This window comes from Acromyrmex echinatior, chromosome 6, assembly GCF_024713525.1.
Source record: "Acromyrmex echinatior isolate Ae372 chromosome 6, ASM2471352v2, whole genome shotgun sequence".
Lineage (NCBI taxonomy): Eukaryota > Metazoa > Arthropoda > Insecta > Hymenoptera > Formicidae > Acromyrmex > Acromyrmex echinatior.
Window position 1 is genome coordinate 5,608,107 of NC_141857.1, and position 18,552 is coordinate 5,626,658.

The 18,552-nt window shown below is 32.0% G+C and overlaps 3 protein-coding genes across 4 annotated transcripts; 1 reads left to right on the top strand and 2 right to left on the bottom strand.

Moving 5' to 3' along the window:
• Positions 1 to 1,173: 1,173 nt before the first annotated feature.
• On the bottom strand, positions 1,174 to 6,709 carry Vang (Strabismus domain-containing protein Vang). The gene is made up of 4 exons (XM_011069251.2): positions 6,208 to 6,709; positions 5,242 to 5,836; positions 4,588 to 4,746; positions 1,174 to 4,503 (listed from the first exon to the last, which is right to left on the bottom strand). Exons 1-4 carry the CDS (start codon positions 6,336 to 6,338, stop codon positions 3,667 to 3,669), a joined length of 1,722 nt encoding a protein of 573 aa, XP_011067553.1. The 5' UTR covers positions 6,339 to 6,709; the 3' UTR covers positions 1,174 to 3,666.
• Positions 6,710 to 8,519: 1,810 nt separating this feature from the next.
• On the bottom strand, positions 8,520 to 10,189 carry LOC105154021 (small ribosomal subunit protein uS3A). The gene is made up of 5 exons (XM_011069252.2): positions 10,124 to 10,189; positions 9,951 to 10,029; positions 9,191 to 9,513; positions 8,920 to 9,107; positions 8,520 to 8,752 (listed from the first exon to the last, which is right to left on the bottom strand). The coding sequence occupies exons 2-5, from the start codon at positions 9,981 to 9,983 to the stop codon at positions 8,568 to 8,570; spliced, it is 729 nt and encodes a 242-aa protein (XP_011067554.1). The 5' UTR covers positions 9,984 to 10,029; positions 10,124 to 10,189; the 3' UTR covers positions 8,520 to 8,567.
• A 429-nt stretch (positions 10,190 to 10,618) lies between these two features.
• Positions 10,619 to 17,963, top strand: Rtf1 (RNA polymerase-associated protein Rtf1). 2 transcript variants are annotated; one of them, XM_087406865.1, is made up of 7 exons: positions 10,619 to 10,962; positions 11,598 to 11,856; positions 11,972 to 12,379; positions 12,458 to 12,698; positions 12,790 to 13,516; positions 13,599 to 13,866; positions 13,982 to 17,963. In XM_087406865.1, the coding sequence occupies exons 1-7, from the start codon at positions 10,882 to 10,884 to the stop codon at positions 14,086 to 14,088; spliced, it is 2,091 nt and encodes a 696-aa protein (XP_087262991.1). In that variant the 5' UTR covers positions 10,619 to 10,881; the 3' UTR covers positions 14,089 to 17,963. The 2 variants fall into 2 exon arrangements, with proteins under 2 accessions (XP_087262991.1, XP_087262992.1); XM_087406866.1 differs by lacking the exon at positions 10,619 to 10,962 and adding an exon at positions 10,970 to 11,103.
• The last annotated feature ends 589 nt before the right edge of the window (positions 17,964 to 18,552 follow it).

Consider the following 18,552-nt stretch of genomic DNA (forward strand, 5'->3'; position numbering starts at 1 on the left):
AAGTTATTTCTAGCGGTATGACGAGTAAAAATTGATAAGTCAAAAAATAAGTTCAGAAAAAACAAAACAGAAATTTAAAAAAGAAAGAGTTTGAAAATTTATTTGCATTCTGAAATAAGACGTACAAATATGAAAATTAATATTTTTTAATACTTTTAAATAAAAAAAATGAATACTTTCATTTTATTACAAATTTAATTATAAATTTAATATTTAAATTTAATTAATTATAAGTTTAAATGTCTTTCCGCGACCTTAATTTAAAAGTATTCATTTTAATTTCGATTTGTTTTTTTATAGCACGATTGCATAATACGTTATAATATATACATATACATACTGGTGTCTATGCACATATTATGACTTCCTCGCTTTTTTCAAAAAAAAAAAACTACGATTTCTACAAACGAAATAATTGCAAATTTGTAAAAATTGCAGCAAATAGAAATCTAACCATAATAATTAAAATAATTTGATTTTGAGCAACACCGTCAAAGTTATTGATACAATCAATAAGAGTTAAACAATAATGTCGTAACTATGAAATAATTTATAAAGTAATAAGATTTTAATACGTACCTTCGTTCACACAATCTTGCATTGTGTATAATTCTTAGTTTGTCTCAAACAGTTGTTACTTGAAGCTCTAAACCGTACGTAAGAACACAATGCAGCTATCGCAAGAAAACTATAAAAAATTGTTTAAGAAATTCAAATCAAACATTTTGGATTTTTTCCAAAATAAAATTTTATTTTAACGCATATTTATTTCAGTTATTATATATCATTTCAGTTTCTTATATTCTTATTTTTTTTTATTATATTATAATTTATTATTATTATTATTATTATATTATTATTGTATTCTCTTTATTTTCCTTATTTTTTTAGATAATTTAAAATTTTCATAATCCTCAAATTCCACCTTAAAATTATTTTTCTAAGATTTTATCATATTTTTAAACATGTTAATTCCTTATAATAATTCTTCAATAGAATATATTCAATATATCAATAATTAAACTTCATATTTAATACATAAATTTTGTTTTTTATATAAATGTTTTTATTATTTTACATACCTTACTGTATAATACTTAATACTAAAGGTACGTAACAATCTTTTCAAATAAAATTTTTATTTCAAGGAAGTTTTCCTAAAAGAGGAAAAGATTATTTTAGAAAGATTTATTTTATACATCAAATGTATATTTCATCTTTTAAATAGTACACAGTCATCACGAGCACACATAAATAAAAAAAACATCTATAGCAAAAACTTGGTGGAAAAAATACATGCGAGTACTTATAATAATTCCAAGTTAAACAAACTACTCTCGGTTTCCTTGCTCTTATTTTGATATATTTTAAGTCAAGGCCTCTCGAACTAGCGCAGCCTAAAAAATTCCGGATTTTTTCCGTTTAATTTTATCTTATACGATTTACAAATATTGCGAAGCGTACGATCGGTGAAAACATTATACAAGCATAAAAACCACGTGTGCTTATTAAACTGTACGCTTTCTTGGAAAGCTTATAAGAAACATATGTTTTTACATTTTTTATTTTTATCAATCTCATTACAATGAGGATATATAATTTCGGAATGCGATAAAGAAATTCAACAATATTAATTACTTTAATATAAAAATCTTCTCTTATCAGGCTTGCAATTCAAGCTTTCGTCTATCAGGTTATCCAATGATAAAAGATTTGTACGAATATGTACATATAATCCAATCATAGAATTTTCGTTTGCTATATACATATTATAGAATACGCAATCTTCTTATCGAATAATACAGAGAAGAATGCGCTTAGATCCGTCTAGAAATGTGCGCCAAGAGATATGTAATTAATGAGACTTAATTATTAAATTATATTATTATTACGCCTATACGTACAATTCATGTAATTCATTCACGCGTCTCAAATTACTTTTACAATTTACTCATAAATGTTTGTATTGAATAATCATTACGATGACTGTAGATTATGTAGGAAGACAGAAAATTGTAATTAAACAATCCGACAAAGAAAAGTTGACTAGTGTACAAAATTATCTGTAAATTTTATTTGTAAAGCATTTATAATGTTTTTCTGTATTATCATTATTATTAACAAACATTTAAGAGTAAACAAAAAATAATTTAGATGCATACAAGATGTGTACAGATATATAAGTTATCAATGAAGTATATAATTCTTCTATCTAATCACAACTCAGAAAGGTTTAATATAATGAAAATCAAAACAAACTTAACAGAGGATCGTATTAAAATTTTCTATCATATAATAATCTTCATTCATCATTCGTGTGTACTTAAACACTACATCAAAGTAAAATAATAATATAAAAAAAATGTTAAAGTATAAAACTTAGGACTATAAATATAGAGTATATTTACTGTGCGTACCGTTACATTGCAGAACACAAAATACCGATATATGAGTGTCATATTTTTCCCTTAATAATGAAATATATGAATCGTGTGTGCTGCTATATGTGCGCGTATGCGTATGAATAACATATACGTATAAATTTTATATATTTAAAGCATATCTCCGTCATGTAAGTATGATACTACAAATATGATTTACGAACTTAGGAATGCGTATTAATTAATGTAAATATCAAAATACGAAAATTTAATTATTCGTATTCTAACCCTCGTATTCAGATACCGGATTCGTTTGGATTCATCCTTGTAAACTAATCCAGAAATATATTTGTAGTGTAACAGATACAAGAAATATTCCGTTATTCTTGTTCTAAAATAAAATAAATATTGTTTACTTGATTTATATTTTAATTTCTCTTAAATCATAATATACTAATATTATTTTTGAGAAAAAATTTCAACACATATACTTATTCAGAATTATGTAAAAGTGAAATTATATAAGTCTGAATAAATCCGATATCTATAATTGATCATCAGGCAAATTACTGTTCTAAAATTAACCTATCTATATTTCGCTTTAAAATAAGTGTGTACACATTAAAAATCCATTAAAATATATTTAAGATATATATATATATAATTCATGATATGCATAATGGAATAAATAAATATGTATACGCGCATGCACGTAACTTAAAAATAAACAAAGAACCGAGTATTTTGTTACAGTAAAAACTAATTACTTTATACGTAATAATTACTTGAAGGTATGTTCAGAAGTATGGATCACTTATTAATGTGATGTTATTTTTTTTGAAGAAAGGAAATGAATATCATAAATGTTAAGAAAATGATGGCGAATTCTCCTATCTTCTCTCAGTCTCTCTATTGTATTAGAATCTAAGTACTATTATATTGTTGTTCAACAGTCCACGTTTCAATAAACTGAGGTTTTAAATAATATTCTAAAAAGATTTAATCTTGTAAACATTTCGGTCTAAAAGAATTTTAGCGCAAATAAGATTTAATCAAAATAATATTTAAAAATGTTTTCTGCGCGAGATAAAATCTAATATTTATCATATCATATCTTTACACAAAACAATCTTCAACAATGCTCTCTCTCGTTACAGAAAATATTTTATATTAAAACATTATCTCGATTAAAACATCATTTGTGCCAAAAAATCTTTTCAAGCATTTATTTAGAATAATTTTATTTAATTTCGTAAATGTCAGAGGATAAATTTTATCGAGTATCTTAAACCGAGGTTTCAGAGTTCAAACGCAAAAGAAATTTGTTCGATTTAGGATGTGCCAATTGTTCGGTGAGATTAAAATGCGGTAATCTATGTGCTGTACACAAGAGTGCCACTTCGCCCTGTCTCAACTGAAACTCACAACCGTTAGCGATCGGGCGAGAGGGTAGCTCTCCTTCGCATACCAAGGCCCAGTGATGAGATCGTTTTTGTCTCTCTTTCTCATTTGATAATACCGGATTCGCAGCGAAGAATGGTTCTAGGAAAGCGCGCGGCGCCGCATCTTGAGCCAAACATCGGGCGAGACGGTTCAAAATAGATTCTACTGAATGACGCGGCTGTTGCCGGGTGATTCTTAAATATTTCTGTAAAGCTCTTGCCATAGAGGGAAACACCGCTTGCGCAGCTTCCATAGGATCCATCGGTCCAGGATTTGGCGTGGATTCTATCTCGGAATGCAAACGTTTGATATGCGCAAACGCCTCTTCGGCGGCAGTGATGAGTCTTGCGCGACGTTTCCGCACTCGCCGTTCGTAATCATGCTCCTCGTAGAAGCGCTCATTGTGACTCGAATCACGACGACGCGCTTGTGCTGTCAGGACTGCCCGGTCTCCGCTTCCAGCGCGCGATTGCATACCACCGGTCACTCCACCGTCAACCTCGTAAAACTTGAAACTTGATTGCTTTCTACCAGACTTCGAGACCGGCAACCTTTCCAAATATGGATTGTAAATTGGAAACTCTGTATAGTATTTTTCTAGTACCCATACGGCTGCTCTCTGTATCGATAACTGACCAATCGCATAAGATCTCGATTCACCATCCGGTGATCTAACGACCTGTAAACGAAAATAATATATATAATTCAAAATGCATGTTGCAATTAGGTATCATTGAGTAACAATATGAACAACATTTAGTACCTTAAGATAAAACGTAGGTTGTAAATGACGAACTTCGATAAGGAGCACTGCGGTGTAATGTATAAACAGGAGTGTATTGGCAAGGGTACCTGCATAATTTACTAAACTTTTGTACTCTGTTATTTCGCCATTGGCAACAGTCTTAGCACTCTCGGTGACCTGAAAAATATCGAATACTTTAGTAACTATATATATAAATATATTTACAAAGATAGTGTTTTCCAGCCAAAAATACAACTAACATAGTGTAATATAGTGAATCACTTCTCCGATTCTATATTTTAAAACGAAGTGAAAATTATAAAAATGAACGAATTTACTAAGTTGACCAATGAAATTATAAATATTCTACTAAATTCGTTCAATTTTGTAATTTTCACCTCGTTTCAAGATGTAATTCCTGTTGTTTGACAATGTTAAACAAGGATAAAATAATTTACTGTTACAAAGTATTAGTATTTTTGTCCATAGTGGATTTGAATCGATTTGAGATTAATTAATGATGTCACATGTTCTATTTTGATTGCATAAAATCATAATGCTTTTGTTGATCGATTTTAGATCAATCCAAATTCCTTGCGATCAAAAACATTATATACTTGTTTCTTGCTGGAAAACGCATATAATTGCATGAATCACATCTAGGATGATTACCTGTACAACATAAAAAAGCCAATAAGTACAAATGCACAGGGTGGTGAGCAGCAGCACTCCCGCCTTGAATAAAAATATGCGTGGCATGGTAGCGGTTCGTGGACGCAGGAACACTGCCCAGCTACCGATGACCAGTAGCACCAGTTTGAAGGCCAATCCTAGCAGTTCGCCTTTACACTCGGCGTTGCATGACAGTAGATGCAATTTCTGTTGCATTGTCAATACCGTTGTCGAGTCGGGAAAGAATCCCAGTTTAGGCAAAATGACCATGGCTATAGGACTAAGAAAGGCGCTTATCCCGAGTATCATTGCCACGATTGGACCAACATAGCGATTGCAGCTGGAACCAAACGTGCTATCGGTTTCGTTTGGCCAGTGGCTTACATCCTCAGTCGATTCTGACCTATCTGAGGTGTTGCCAGTGACGGCTGTAGTGTTCTCTCCCCAATTCTCATCCTGAGGCAGTATCTGCACCTCGATCACTTCTTGACCCATGTTATCCACACTATCTCCTCGTACATTGACTGTTGTTTGAAACGGAGCCATTTCACTAGTATCCAAATTCTGTCTCTCCTTTCTTTGACTTCGATTGCTCCTGTCATAGAAGATTACAAAGGATTAATGAAAACCAAATCATAAGAGATCTTTAACAATCACAATTTTAGTATTAAAATAATATTAAAATTATGCTCGCTGATTTTAGTTGTACAATATCATGCTTCCTTGATTTCCTAATGATAAGAATAATCCAAAGAACCTCTTCTAGATTACGTATTGGAATTGAAAGAAGTTCTTCATTCAGTTATACAATTATGCAATTAAACCCGGCTTATTCCATCAATACTAAAATAGCAACTGCTGAAGAGCTCTTATGATTTCTATTGTATACATCCTCGTAAGACATCACATTTGGAGAATTAAAACTCCACTTCTTTAGGATGATTAAATGAAATTCATGGGATATACCTAGTAGTGCGGTGAGAATGCTGTCTGTGATGCTGTTTTGAACTGTGAGATCTATGATGCTTCTGGGAGCTCCTGCTGTGGTGGCTATGGCTATGCTCGCTAGCCCCGGACTTTACGCTCTCCGTCTCCATTCCACGACAAAGGCTACCGCCCGCTCGCTACCCCATAAGAGCATACCCTCCCTCGCGCGCTGACGAACGACGGACACATGTATCGCGACGCTGCACGACGTAGTCTCGGTCAGCTCCAATGTTCCGCTTTACCTCGTCAAGATACGCTATCGCCGCACATCCACGATCCAGGCATCGGAGCGTCGCGGCGTCGCGGTCACGTGCACTCTTGACATTCCGTTATCCGGTCGAGGCAATTCATAGGGAACAGGTTACCGCCGTCACTACGATGTGTGATCGGTACCGGAACGATCGATGAAACCACAATTCTCGGCGTCGACACGTAAAAAACAGACGCCGACACGCCTAACGTTTTATTATTCCCACCCCCTCTGTCCGGCTCCAAGCAGCCGGGCTACCACATTCCGTAGTAATTGCTGCGATTGAAAACACTGCGGAGCCGCTAGGGGAATTTTATCCTGATGATATGTTAGAGAAAGACTAGAGAGACCCATGTTCGTGGACATTATTTATGAATCATGATACAATATATTGGGAGTACAAATAAGTTTCCGCCGTTTGACAAAAGAGGGCGCCATTAGCAAGCTATGGTTAAAATTGTCTGATGTTAAACGTTATATCGTAAGGTTGGACATCTGTCAACAACAACCTTGAAATACTAGCGATTTTGTATCAGCATCATATATTTTTTTTGTGCGAAAATGCCGAGTTTTGAGCCGAATAAGCGTCATTTGCGGGAACTTTTGATTTACTTCTTTAATTTGAAGAAATCTGCAGCTGAGGCTCATCGATTGCTTGTAGAAGCATATGGTGAGGCTACCTTAAGTGAGAGAAGTTGTCGTGAGTGGTTTCAAAAGTTTAAGAACGGTGAATTTGACGTCGAAGACAAAGAACGTAGCGGAAGGCCGAAAGTGTACGAAGACGCGGAATTGGAAGCATTATTGGATGAAGATTCGTGCCAAACGCAAAAAGAACTTGCACTTGCATTAAGAACGACTCAACAAGCAATTTCACATCGTTTGAAATCATTGGGAATGATTCAAAAGCAAGAGAATTGGGTTCTATATGAACTGAAGCCGAGGAACGTTGAACACCGATTTTCCATATGTGAAATGCTGCTTGTCAGGCATAAAAAGGGTTTTTTACATCGTATAGTCACTGGTGATGAAAAATGGATCCACTATGATAACTCAAAGAAGAGGAAATCATGGGGATCACCTGGCCATGCTTCAACATCGACAGCCAAGCCGAATATTCATGGAAAAAAACTTATGTTATGTATTTGGTGAGATCAGTTTGGTGTCGTGTATTATGAGTTGCTCAAACCGAACGAAACCGTTACTGGGGCTCTCTACCGAACACAATTGATGAGATTGAGCAGAGCACTCAAGGAAAAACGCGCCCACTACTCCAGGCATGACAAAATTATTCTCCTACATGATAATGCTCGATCACATGTTGCGGCGCCGGTCAAAACCTACATAGAAACACTCAATTGGGAAGTTCTACCCCATCCGCCGTATTCACCAGACATTGCCTCTTCCAATTACCATCTATTTTGATCGATGACGCATGGCCTGTCTGAGCAGCACTTCACATCATATGAAGATATCAAAAATTAGATCGATAATTGGATAGCCTTAAAAGATGAAGCGTTCTTCCAACGCGGTATCCGTACTACCAGAAAGATGAGAAAAAGTAGTGGCTAGCGATGGACAATACTTGGAATAAAACATTATGTACCATTCTTTCATAATAAATGCTTAATTTTTTGATAAAAAACGGCGGAAACTTATTTGTACTCCCAATAAAAATATAATATCATTATACTATATGGATACATTCCACTTGGTGTTTGCAATATCTTGTTTAACATTTGCTAAACAACAATTTATCTGTGTTGTTTATCAATCAAGTATTAAACAAGGATTCCACTTGATGTTGCAAATGTAAAAACTATGAAATGCATTCTAAAGGCAATAGAGATATCGCTCATCTAATCATTTCTATATTATAGAATAATTAAAATGGATCAAACCATTTTCGCGATCAAGCGACTTTTATTTGATATTTATCATAAAATAATGAATAATTTTATAAATAAAAATATATGTTGAACTATCAAGATAGTCAATAAATTCTTTCAATTAAAAACATTTGAAATATTTTTTAGTAAAACACTTTTTATACTTTCTTTTCAAATGTATTTCAAATGATTATTACAATTTATTACACGGCAATAGGAGTGGGTGGAGGTAGATCTTTGGACGGCTTCACCTCGGAAATCGGAACTGACGGTGGTACCTCTTCTTTCGGCTCCACGATAGATACATAATCGGGAAGAGGTTTTTTTGGGCCACTCTTGCCGTTAGGATCCCAAGGAAGCATAATTTTAACCTTAATTCCTAATACCCCTAAAATATATTTAAAATAAAATACAGAATAAGAAACACAAATATAATACCAAATACAACACAAATTTTTTATTATGTTATATACTGAATATATATTTCGAACCAAATTTTATAAGTACATTATTATATTACGAATTAAAGAAATAATCATGATAATGCAATCATACCTTGCCGAAGAAGCACATGCCGGGTGGCAGTGTTCACATACTCGTTAGTCGGCTCGCCTGAGTGTATCATAAGACCATCAACAAATTTCATTGATTTCGCTCTCTGACCACGTAGTTTACCACTGACAACTACCTCACAACCTTTAGCTCCTGACTCCATGATGAAACGGAGGACACCATAACATGCTCTGATAAAAACAAAATTTTCAATAGAAAGAATGTGATAAAAAATAAGATAACAGACTACATAGAATAAAGCTCTAAACTTTACCTTCGTACAGCGAGGCCACCAATCAGTTTGTATCGAAGAGATTCTGCCTGTGCAATTGCACATAAGCCACGTGTGGCGACCTTCTCGGCATACAACTCAACATTCTGCGGTTCTTTAAAATTAAAACGTTTCTGTACTACAGAAGTAAGTTCTCTGATCCTACGTCCCTTTTCACCAAGCACGCTTTGTGTATGGGTAGCCAACAAGATAATTTCTGTTCGGTTTGGTGTAACACGAACTTCTACACCAGAATAGCCATCCTCAGCGAGTTCACGAGTCAAAAACTCGTTTAGCTCAGCTCTGAAGACACCGTCTCCCACAAACTGAAGATAAAAAAAAGTAAATATTAATACTGAATTTAATTTATCTTTATCATACATAATTTAGTATAAAAATTTGTTTATTGAAAAAACTATCATAAAATATTAAGATAAAAATTAAAAGATTAAAATATCAAATATAGAATAAAAGAATGTTGCAAAATACACTAATATGTACCAATCTAGATTGGTACAAATTTTATATATTTTAAATAATTTTTTGTAATGAGACACATGAAATCGTGAAGACCACATGTGAGAGTCTACACTGTGAGTGTGACTAAACCATTCCCATTACGATTTATGATTCTAGCATTATTTTGCTTTATTTCAATGAAATATTATTCCAAAAACTTTCAGCACTGCAACATATATATTGCTTGCTCAAATTTATTATATATATTTTATATTTATTATAAATTCTTGAAAATATTACTAACCTTCCTCTTCTTCGATATTGAACGATTTTCCATATTCAGAATACTGGTGAATCACAAATTCCTTTCAATTGAATTACGACTAAAATATAAAGAGAATTACGTTAATTATGCTTAAACATATATAAATCTAAATTTATAAATTCCTAAATTTACAACATTAACAGACCGCTTACTTTTCTTAATCTTCCACGTTTCATATGATTTCATAAAGGCCGCATGTGGAGTCTACAATACGAATGCAAACTCACTTTAAAGTCATAACAACCAATCAGAAACAGTAGCATCAACTGTTGACGCTTCTGATTGGTTCTTGCGACTTACGACAATACAATATCCAATAAGAAAATTCACTTCCTAGAATTTTTAGCTGGTAATATTTTTGTCTCAAGAAAAAAATAGTGTTTTCCATTGGAAAAACTAGTGTAACATTGGTGCAATTGAATACAAATTGGCTTATATATTTCCAGTGTTAATAAATAATTTAATCCTTTTAAGCTTATGAGATTACATAAAAAAAATGACATCAAAAAATACGTAATTTAAAAGGATTAAATTATTTATCAATACTGAAAATATGTGAATTAATTTGCATTCAAGTGCACTCTATGCGCGTCGATTGCGCTTATTTTGGGAAATTTTCCTATTGGTAGTGTGAAGCCTGCATAACGGCGTCTGCTAGCACTGGCACTATTGCGTTTGCGCGAGACTCCATCCCTCCATCTCGCAACGTACAGCTTGTCGTTTCGCGGCTTGTATCGGTGTTGTTACGATCTTTCTACCGTTGTGGTTTCCATTTTTGCTCTCTCTGCTTCGAGTCTCTGATCTATACGCTTTTGAAAGCTACTTCGGTTGATTCCCCGTGCTCGCGTCGTATGAGGCACGGTGAAATTTTACCGTTTACATTCTCCATCGACGGGCACACGTCTCCAGGATGCCCAAGAGGAAGCATCAGGCCCTCATAGATTCCGACAGTAGCGGGAGTGCGTCGGAGAGCGGTTCGGACTTAGACAATGTAAATAGCTTAGCCTTTATGTAAAAGTCCTGTGCCATTCACTTCTGCGTCCATTATCATACCGTATGTTTATCTCCGTTCACGAATTGCAAAGTGCACGCTGCTAAACTGCGTTCACTAAGCGACTTTGCATAATTTACGGTAATACCCAATACAAGTGCAAGTAAACATATATGTACGAATTTTATGCAATATTAAACTAAATATTTTTTAAAATTGTAATATGAATACACAACAACTAGGTAATAAAAGTTTTAAATAGTCAAGCTGGATCTTTAGTGTTTAAATAACTTAGAATTATTAATTTCTGAGTTACGAATGTTTTAAGATAAAACAATATGTATTTTTAGCTCTTTATTTTTAAACTATCTGGATTTTTTCTTTTTAATGCTTGATTGCGTATTTTATTTCAAAATGAAGAATGTGGAACAGTTGCAAGAAGTATATTACATGTAATATAAAATATAAAATGTAATATATAATTGTTTACAACACATATAATGTTAGTAACATATAATAATATGATTGCTTGTCAAAACTCATAGAATACAATGCAATATGGAACTGAGCTGTTATAATTTTTTCCATGATTTTATCATTAGTAATTGAGCATGTGTCTCTTCACTAAATTTTAGGACCTATTGTCATTGGCAAAGAAAAAGAAAGGAAAGTCTCAAGATGATTCTCAATCGAATGAGGATAACGGATCCATTAAGAAGGATGTCAAACATGATTCAGATATATCAGATTCTGATGATTGGAATAACAAAGCTGGAAAAACAAAGAAGAAAAAGTCGCCATCAAAGAGAAGTAAACGAAAGATGACAAAGTCTAGCTCAGAGGACAGTGCCAGTGAGAAAGAACCAGCTAAGCAGCTTTCAGAGCCAGAAGAAGGTATATGGAAATTAAATCTTTTACAAATGTATACTTTGTTTTTTTTTTAATTATATGAATAAATTATATGATATTTTAAGTTTTACTATTATAAATAATTACTTTATTGTAATAGGTGAGGTATCAGATTCAGATCCGAGTGGTTCCAGTTCCAGCCAAGAAGAATTCAACGATGGCTACGATGACAAACTTATGGGAGATGCGGAGGATCAAGCTAGACTTGCACAAATGACTGAGAAAGAACGTGAACAAGAAATCTTTAAACGAATTGAACAACGTGAAATTATGAAAACAAGATTTGAAATTGAGAAGAAATTAAGAATGGCCAAGAAACAGGAATTGAAAAAACAAAAGGAATCGAAAAAGAAGGAGAAAGGTATTGAAGAGAAGCAGAAAATGGATCGAGCTCCAGATCCTAAAGAGAGGAGTAAAGATCGCAAGAAGACAATAGAAGAAAAGCAAGACAAGAAGTTTCATGCAATGTCGTTGCTCAAAGCTAGACGCGAAGAAAAGAAGGAACGAGGTAGGTTTTTTATATATTGTTACCTTCTTTATATTAAAAATATTACAAATATTTCTAATTCCATTCTTTCATTAATAGAGGAAAAAGAGAAACAGAGGATAGAGCAGCAACAACAACAATCAAAGGATATCGAGGAAGAAGAATTGGAAGATGATCATAAAGCGGCTGCAAACAAAACAAAACTTAAGGCATCTGATATATATTCTGATGATAGTGGTTCATCGGATAGTGGAGAAGAGGAAGAAGTAACTAAACCAGCGCCTCTACGTAGATCATCTTCGAGTGAAAGTCGCGATTCGGATTCCGACAACGATAAAAAGTAAGTTTTAGGCTATTTTTTTATTCAATGATATTTTTTATATATCTCTTTCTTATTCAGTTATATTTTTATTCGATATAATTATTTATAGATCGATTACTAGCAACAAAGCTAGACCTAAGAAACCAGTGTACATCAGTACTAAGGAAGATTTAAATAAGATTCGACTATCCCGTCATAAGATGGAGAGATTCGTTCATTTACCTTTCTTTGACAGAGTAGTGCAAGGTTGCTTTGTCAGAATAGGAATTGGCAATAATAATGGCAAACCTGTCTATAGAGTAGCTGAGATAAGCGGTGTGTGTGAGACAGGAAAGATTTATCAACTCGGTGGTACAAGGACGAATAAGGGATTGAAATTACGCCATGGTGCACAGGAACGTGTATTCAGGTTGGAGTTTGTTTCAAATCAGGAATTCACAGATTCCGAATTCTTTAAGTGGAAAGAAACTTGTGCGCTACAAGGAATATCGACGCCTACGTTTGATGAAGTAGAGCAAAAGTTAAAGGACATTAAGGAAGCGCTGGTATATGAATTCAAAGAAGAGGATATAGAAAAAATAGTACGTGAAAAGGAGAGATTTAAACAAACTCCTTACAATTACGCAATGAAGAAAGCACAGCTGATGAGAGAACGTGATGCGGCTAATTGTAGAGGAGATGACGAGACAGCTAGTCGACTTAATCAAGAATTGAGTGAATTAGAAGAGCGTGCATCAGAATTGGATAAAATGCGTACGGCAACAATTTCTAGTATATCATACATAAATGATCGCAACCGAAAGAAAAATGTAGAGGAAGCTGAGAAAGCTATAATGGTAATGTTTAGGATATAATTTTTATTATAACATTTCAATTGATTAAATGATATTTCAATTTCAATCGAATTTGTTATAACAGGAAGAACTGAAGGCTAATAAGGGTAAGAAAGTCGATGATCCATTCACCAGGCGAAGTACTAAGCCAAGGATGGTGTATAAGCCGGAAGATGAGTCTGAAGTGGTAGCAGTTCCAGTAAATGATAAATCGAATCCTCATCCGACTGGAGATTCAGTGTCGGCTGTTGATAAAGAGAACGGACAGGAATCTAAGAAAAAGCAAAGTACAGAAGATCTATTTGACGCACATGATTTTGATATAACAATCGATTTGGAAGTTCCTATTCCAAGTAAGTTTTGCAAGAAGTATTGTAAGAAATTATAAATTTCCCAGCAATTAAAACAAAACGAGATATACAGAGTAGAGTACAAATATTTATATAATTTGTACAATTTTATTTTTAGACAATCCTGTTAGCGTTTTACCGAAACCCATTAATAATATCAAGGATACAGGACCTCGCCGATCGTTAAACCTAGAAGATTACAAAAAGAAACGCGGTCTTATCTAACAGTTCATATGTCTTAAACGTCATAAAGATACGATAAGGCTAAGTTGTCGAGGTTATCTTGCAATTAAAGATATCACCTCATCTATCGAATGCTCTGTTTAATAACAAGAACGGGGATACGTTCTTATAATGATTGACTGAGAGATTAGATTATTTATAACTATACTTGCAATGTTACTACTAATGAAGAATTTATCTGTTTAATACGTTGAGTGGTAGTGGTTCCCTATACACGAAGGATTAAATAATACTGTATTACATAATAAATAAAGGAATATTAATGATACAAACTATATGGTATCTAATGGAAATTTTGTTATTAAATTTTTTAGAATTTTATAATATAATGTCAGATTAATGATTATATCTATATATATGGATATGTGACGCATATATATTATTTATGTAGGATATATATATTGGAAATCATTACTGTATAATTTAATCAAAATTTTATTGTGCACTCTTATTTGCCATTAAAATCTATGAAAAGAATCGATAATCACTACCATCATTCATCATCGTACTCAATGTATTAAAGAGATTTTAATTAAGGTTCCAATTCTTCAAAAAGATTTCAACGAATCGGTTCCTATTATGTACTCCAAATAGCGACATTGTCATTGCTGGACGAAAAATTTTGTACACATGCAATAATTGCGTACATAGAACAATTTGATTAATAATGACAGTACTTAAGGAATAAGGTTACTAAGATATATTACTTAGATGCTGCGAAAAAATATTATTTTACGTTTTATCACATATCTTCCAATGCACATAAGAGACAACCATAGTATCTCAAGTAGCATACAATTTTCACAAAGCGGTAAAAAAGTGCATATAATCACTTTTTAACGCTCTACAAGTGTTACTGTGCTACTTGGATATCTTATAATATTTAAATGAAAAATAGAAAAAAAAAGGAAGACATATTTATACTGATCAAGTTATTTGCCAAATAACTAAATTTCTTACAAATCATTTATATAAAAATCAACTTTGATTACAGTAAATGATATAAGATTTTACGTTGTATACAATAGAATAAAAATCTTATTAAAAGGCCATTTTATCAGAAAAAAATGGAAGATATATGTATAATTAACATAAATACTACAATATCAATATCAATTAGATAAACTTATACCTTTTAATTCACATATTCTATACGTTATTCTGTTTGTGTTGTTCACTTATGTACAGTATATTATTATTTTGACATCTTTCTCAATTTACTCATATATCTTTAATAATTTCTATTGAGGAAAAGCAAAACTGTATATAAATATTTCAATGTTTTTGAATTATAATTTTTATCATTTGAGATCCTACATATTAATGTAATGATAAAAAAAGTATTTTTTTTTTAGCAATACCGATTCTCTTGTTGAAAAAGAAACAAATTAAATTTATTTAAAAATAGGTTAATATATTGTCTCATTGTTTACTTATTTTTTTATTACTTTAATATTGCTGAAAAAGATTGTGTCAAACGAAATGTATTACGATTTTATAATTGTATTTATGATATATGACATGTAGAAAATATGTACAAAATGAATGTTGCATCGTATTACATTATATTATAAATTGTAATAAGGCATCTTCATTGTCTCTACATTTCTTTTATCAAAATTGTACATACGTGTATTTAGGGGCGGAGGGAGGGGAATATATTTAAGTACAAGAAACTTCAGAATCTTTCTTCTAACCATATAATAAATTATTATTTTCCTAATCTAGGAAATATTGTCAAGAAATTGTAACTGTGTATAGCCCTATTGCTAAATACTGTAAAACTGTAGAAAGCGATTCTTATTTTTATGTAATATATGTTTGAAAAAATTGTAGGTCCCGTATATTCAGAAGTGATATATACAAAAGAGATTACCAGGTTACCACTGATAACAGGCGATGGATTTGAGAGAGAGAGAGAGAGAGAGAGAGAGAGAGAGAGAGAAATCTGAACAATGTTATTTGTAAAAGTTTATCATATTCTTGAATATATTAATTTTACTATCGTTTGCATTAACAACAGTAACAGAAAATGTATTCTGTACATAATAATGCCGTGTTTCAAATTTACTGCCAGCACTGAAAATGCTATAGTTTACGTTACTATAGATTTTTATTACTGGCAGTCAATTTTGGAACACAACTTTGAATTCAGCTTTCCAAAACTAAAAGATGAGAGTGTTATCTTTCTTCGATTTAATGGACACTCTTGTCTTTCAGTTTTAGCCGAAAGTTGTCAATTCTGTTACACAGAGATACGTTTTCTACGCTGTTATTGTTGTTAACGTAATAATAGCGAAATTTATGCATTCGAGAAAATGATGAATGTTTTTTTCTCTTTCTTTTTCGATATTCATTTCGTCTCCATCATTTCTAAGGATGCATTCCGTTTTGCGCTTGTAATCATTTGCCCTTGTTCAATATTTAATAGATAACACGGATGAATTGATGCTTATAGCATGAAAACGAAACGTATTCTTATTAGAGATGTGATTACCTCTTCTATATATCACTATAATATATCCATTAATATATGAAATCTACAGTTTTTTGATTTGCCATTGCCTTCCGAGAGGTGATCAAATAAAATCTGAGGTATATGTATTCTGGGCATGGATTTAAATCTTTGGAACAGTGAGCAGCCATGTAATTCTCTACATGATCGCCATATAAGGATATCGTGCCAAGTAATGGCATAAAATAGACGCAATATTTATACTTATAATACTCAGAAGCGATAAGAAGTGGATAAGATTATAAACTAGTATATATATATATATATAGTATATTATAGCAAATTATATATACATTTATATGTAATAATATATATTATATATAATATTTGTATATAATTTTTATTTACTTATATACATATATATAATTTGCTATTAATGTTCGAGATACATAACATCACACATGCATATAAGATACTTTATGTTTATATGTACTAATGTCTTTTTAACGCTGGATTTCAAACGGCCTATTAGAAGAGATTGTTATGGCAAATTAAATACTTTCAATGATTTGCCATTGCCTTCTGAGAGGTGATCAAATAAAATCTGAGGTATATGTATTCTGGGCATGGATTTAAATCTGGATCTTTGGAACAGTGAGCAGCCACGTAATTCTCTACATGATCGCCATATAAAGATATCGTGCCAAGTAATGGCATAAAATGGACGCAATATTTATACTTATAATACTCAGAAGCGATAAGAAGTGGATAAGATTATAAACTAGTATATATATATATATATATATGTATATATATATATATATATATATATAGTATATTATAGCAAATTATATATACATTTATATGTAATAATATATATTATATATATTATTTGTATATAATTTTTATTTACTTATATACATATATATAATTTGCTATTAATGTCGAGATACATAACATCACACATGCATATAAGATACTTTATGTTTATATGTACTAATTTTTATCATTGCAATACGTGTTTCCTTTATTAATACATATTTTTCACATACAGTAGTTTTTATTACTAGTAATTATATAATTTATTGCAAATCTTAAAGTATATACTATCTGCTCAAGATACATTGATCTTTTTGTAATAAACGTGTAATGATGCCACTTTCTTATGTACAAAATTAATAATATTGTAAATTATGTAACTGCTAACAGTATTTAACAAATATATACATGTATGTGTGTGCGTGTGTGGATGGGGATGTTTATTCTATTAGGATTTTATATTTATTCTACTAGACGATCTCATATATATTTTTTAGATCGACTAAGCGCATTATCATGTTTGTCAACAAATTCTGTATTTTGTTACGGTATGTTTCGCATATAATTTCTGTATCGAGCATCATCTTTGCTTTTCATTGTACTTCCACGAAATCTATCCTAACAGAAAATCTAATAGCGGCCTCGACTAACAATAAATTTTAAATAATTTAATTTATCGATTAAAATTCAGTAAATTCGATAAAATCATTTAAAGTAATATTTTTAATTAATCTCATCTTTTTTTCATATGTTAAATATAACTGTCAGTCGTTTTTACTGGATGTTATATAACAAAAAATTAATAATTGTATCTACGTTAACAGCTGATTAACGTTACTTAATATTACTTGAAGTTAATAATTAACTAAGATAATTGTAATCTGATGAATAAATATCGATAAATATTTTCGATATCCTACGCGAAGTCTACAATGAAAGTCGTAGCGGTTGTAGGATTTTAAATCATAGAAAGTTAATCAATTACTGTCGAATATGAGAAGAATAATCAACTATGATTGGTCAATTTTCTACTACTCAAGACCGTTACTACCCCATATAAATGTGGATTGAAAATTTTTTCACGCGCATAGACTCGATATGCTCTTGAGCCTGTTTTACCGATCGCGACATTTCGCAGTCGCATATTTCAATGCGCGTCGCGAGGACTCGGC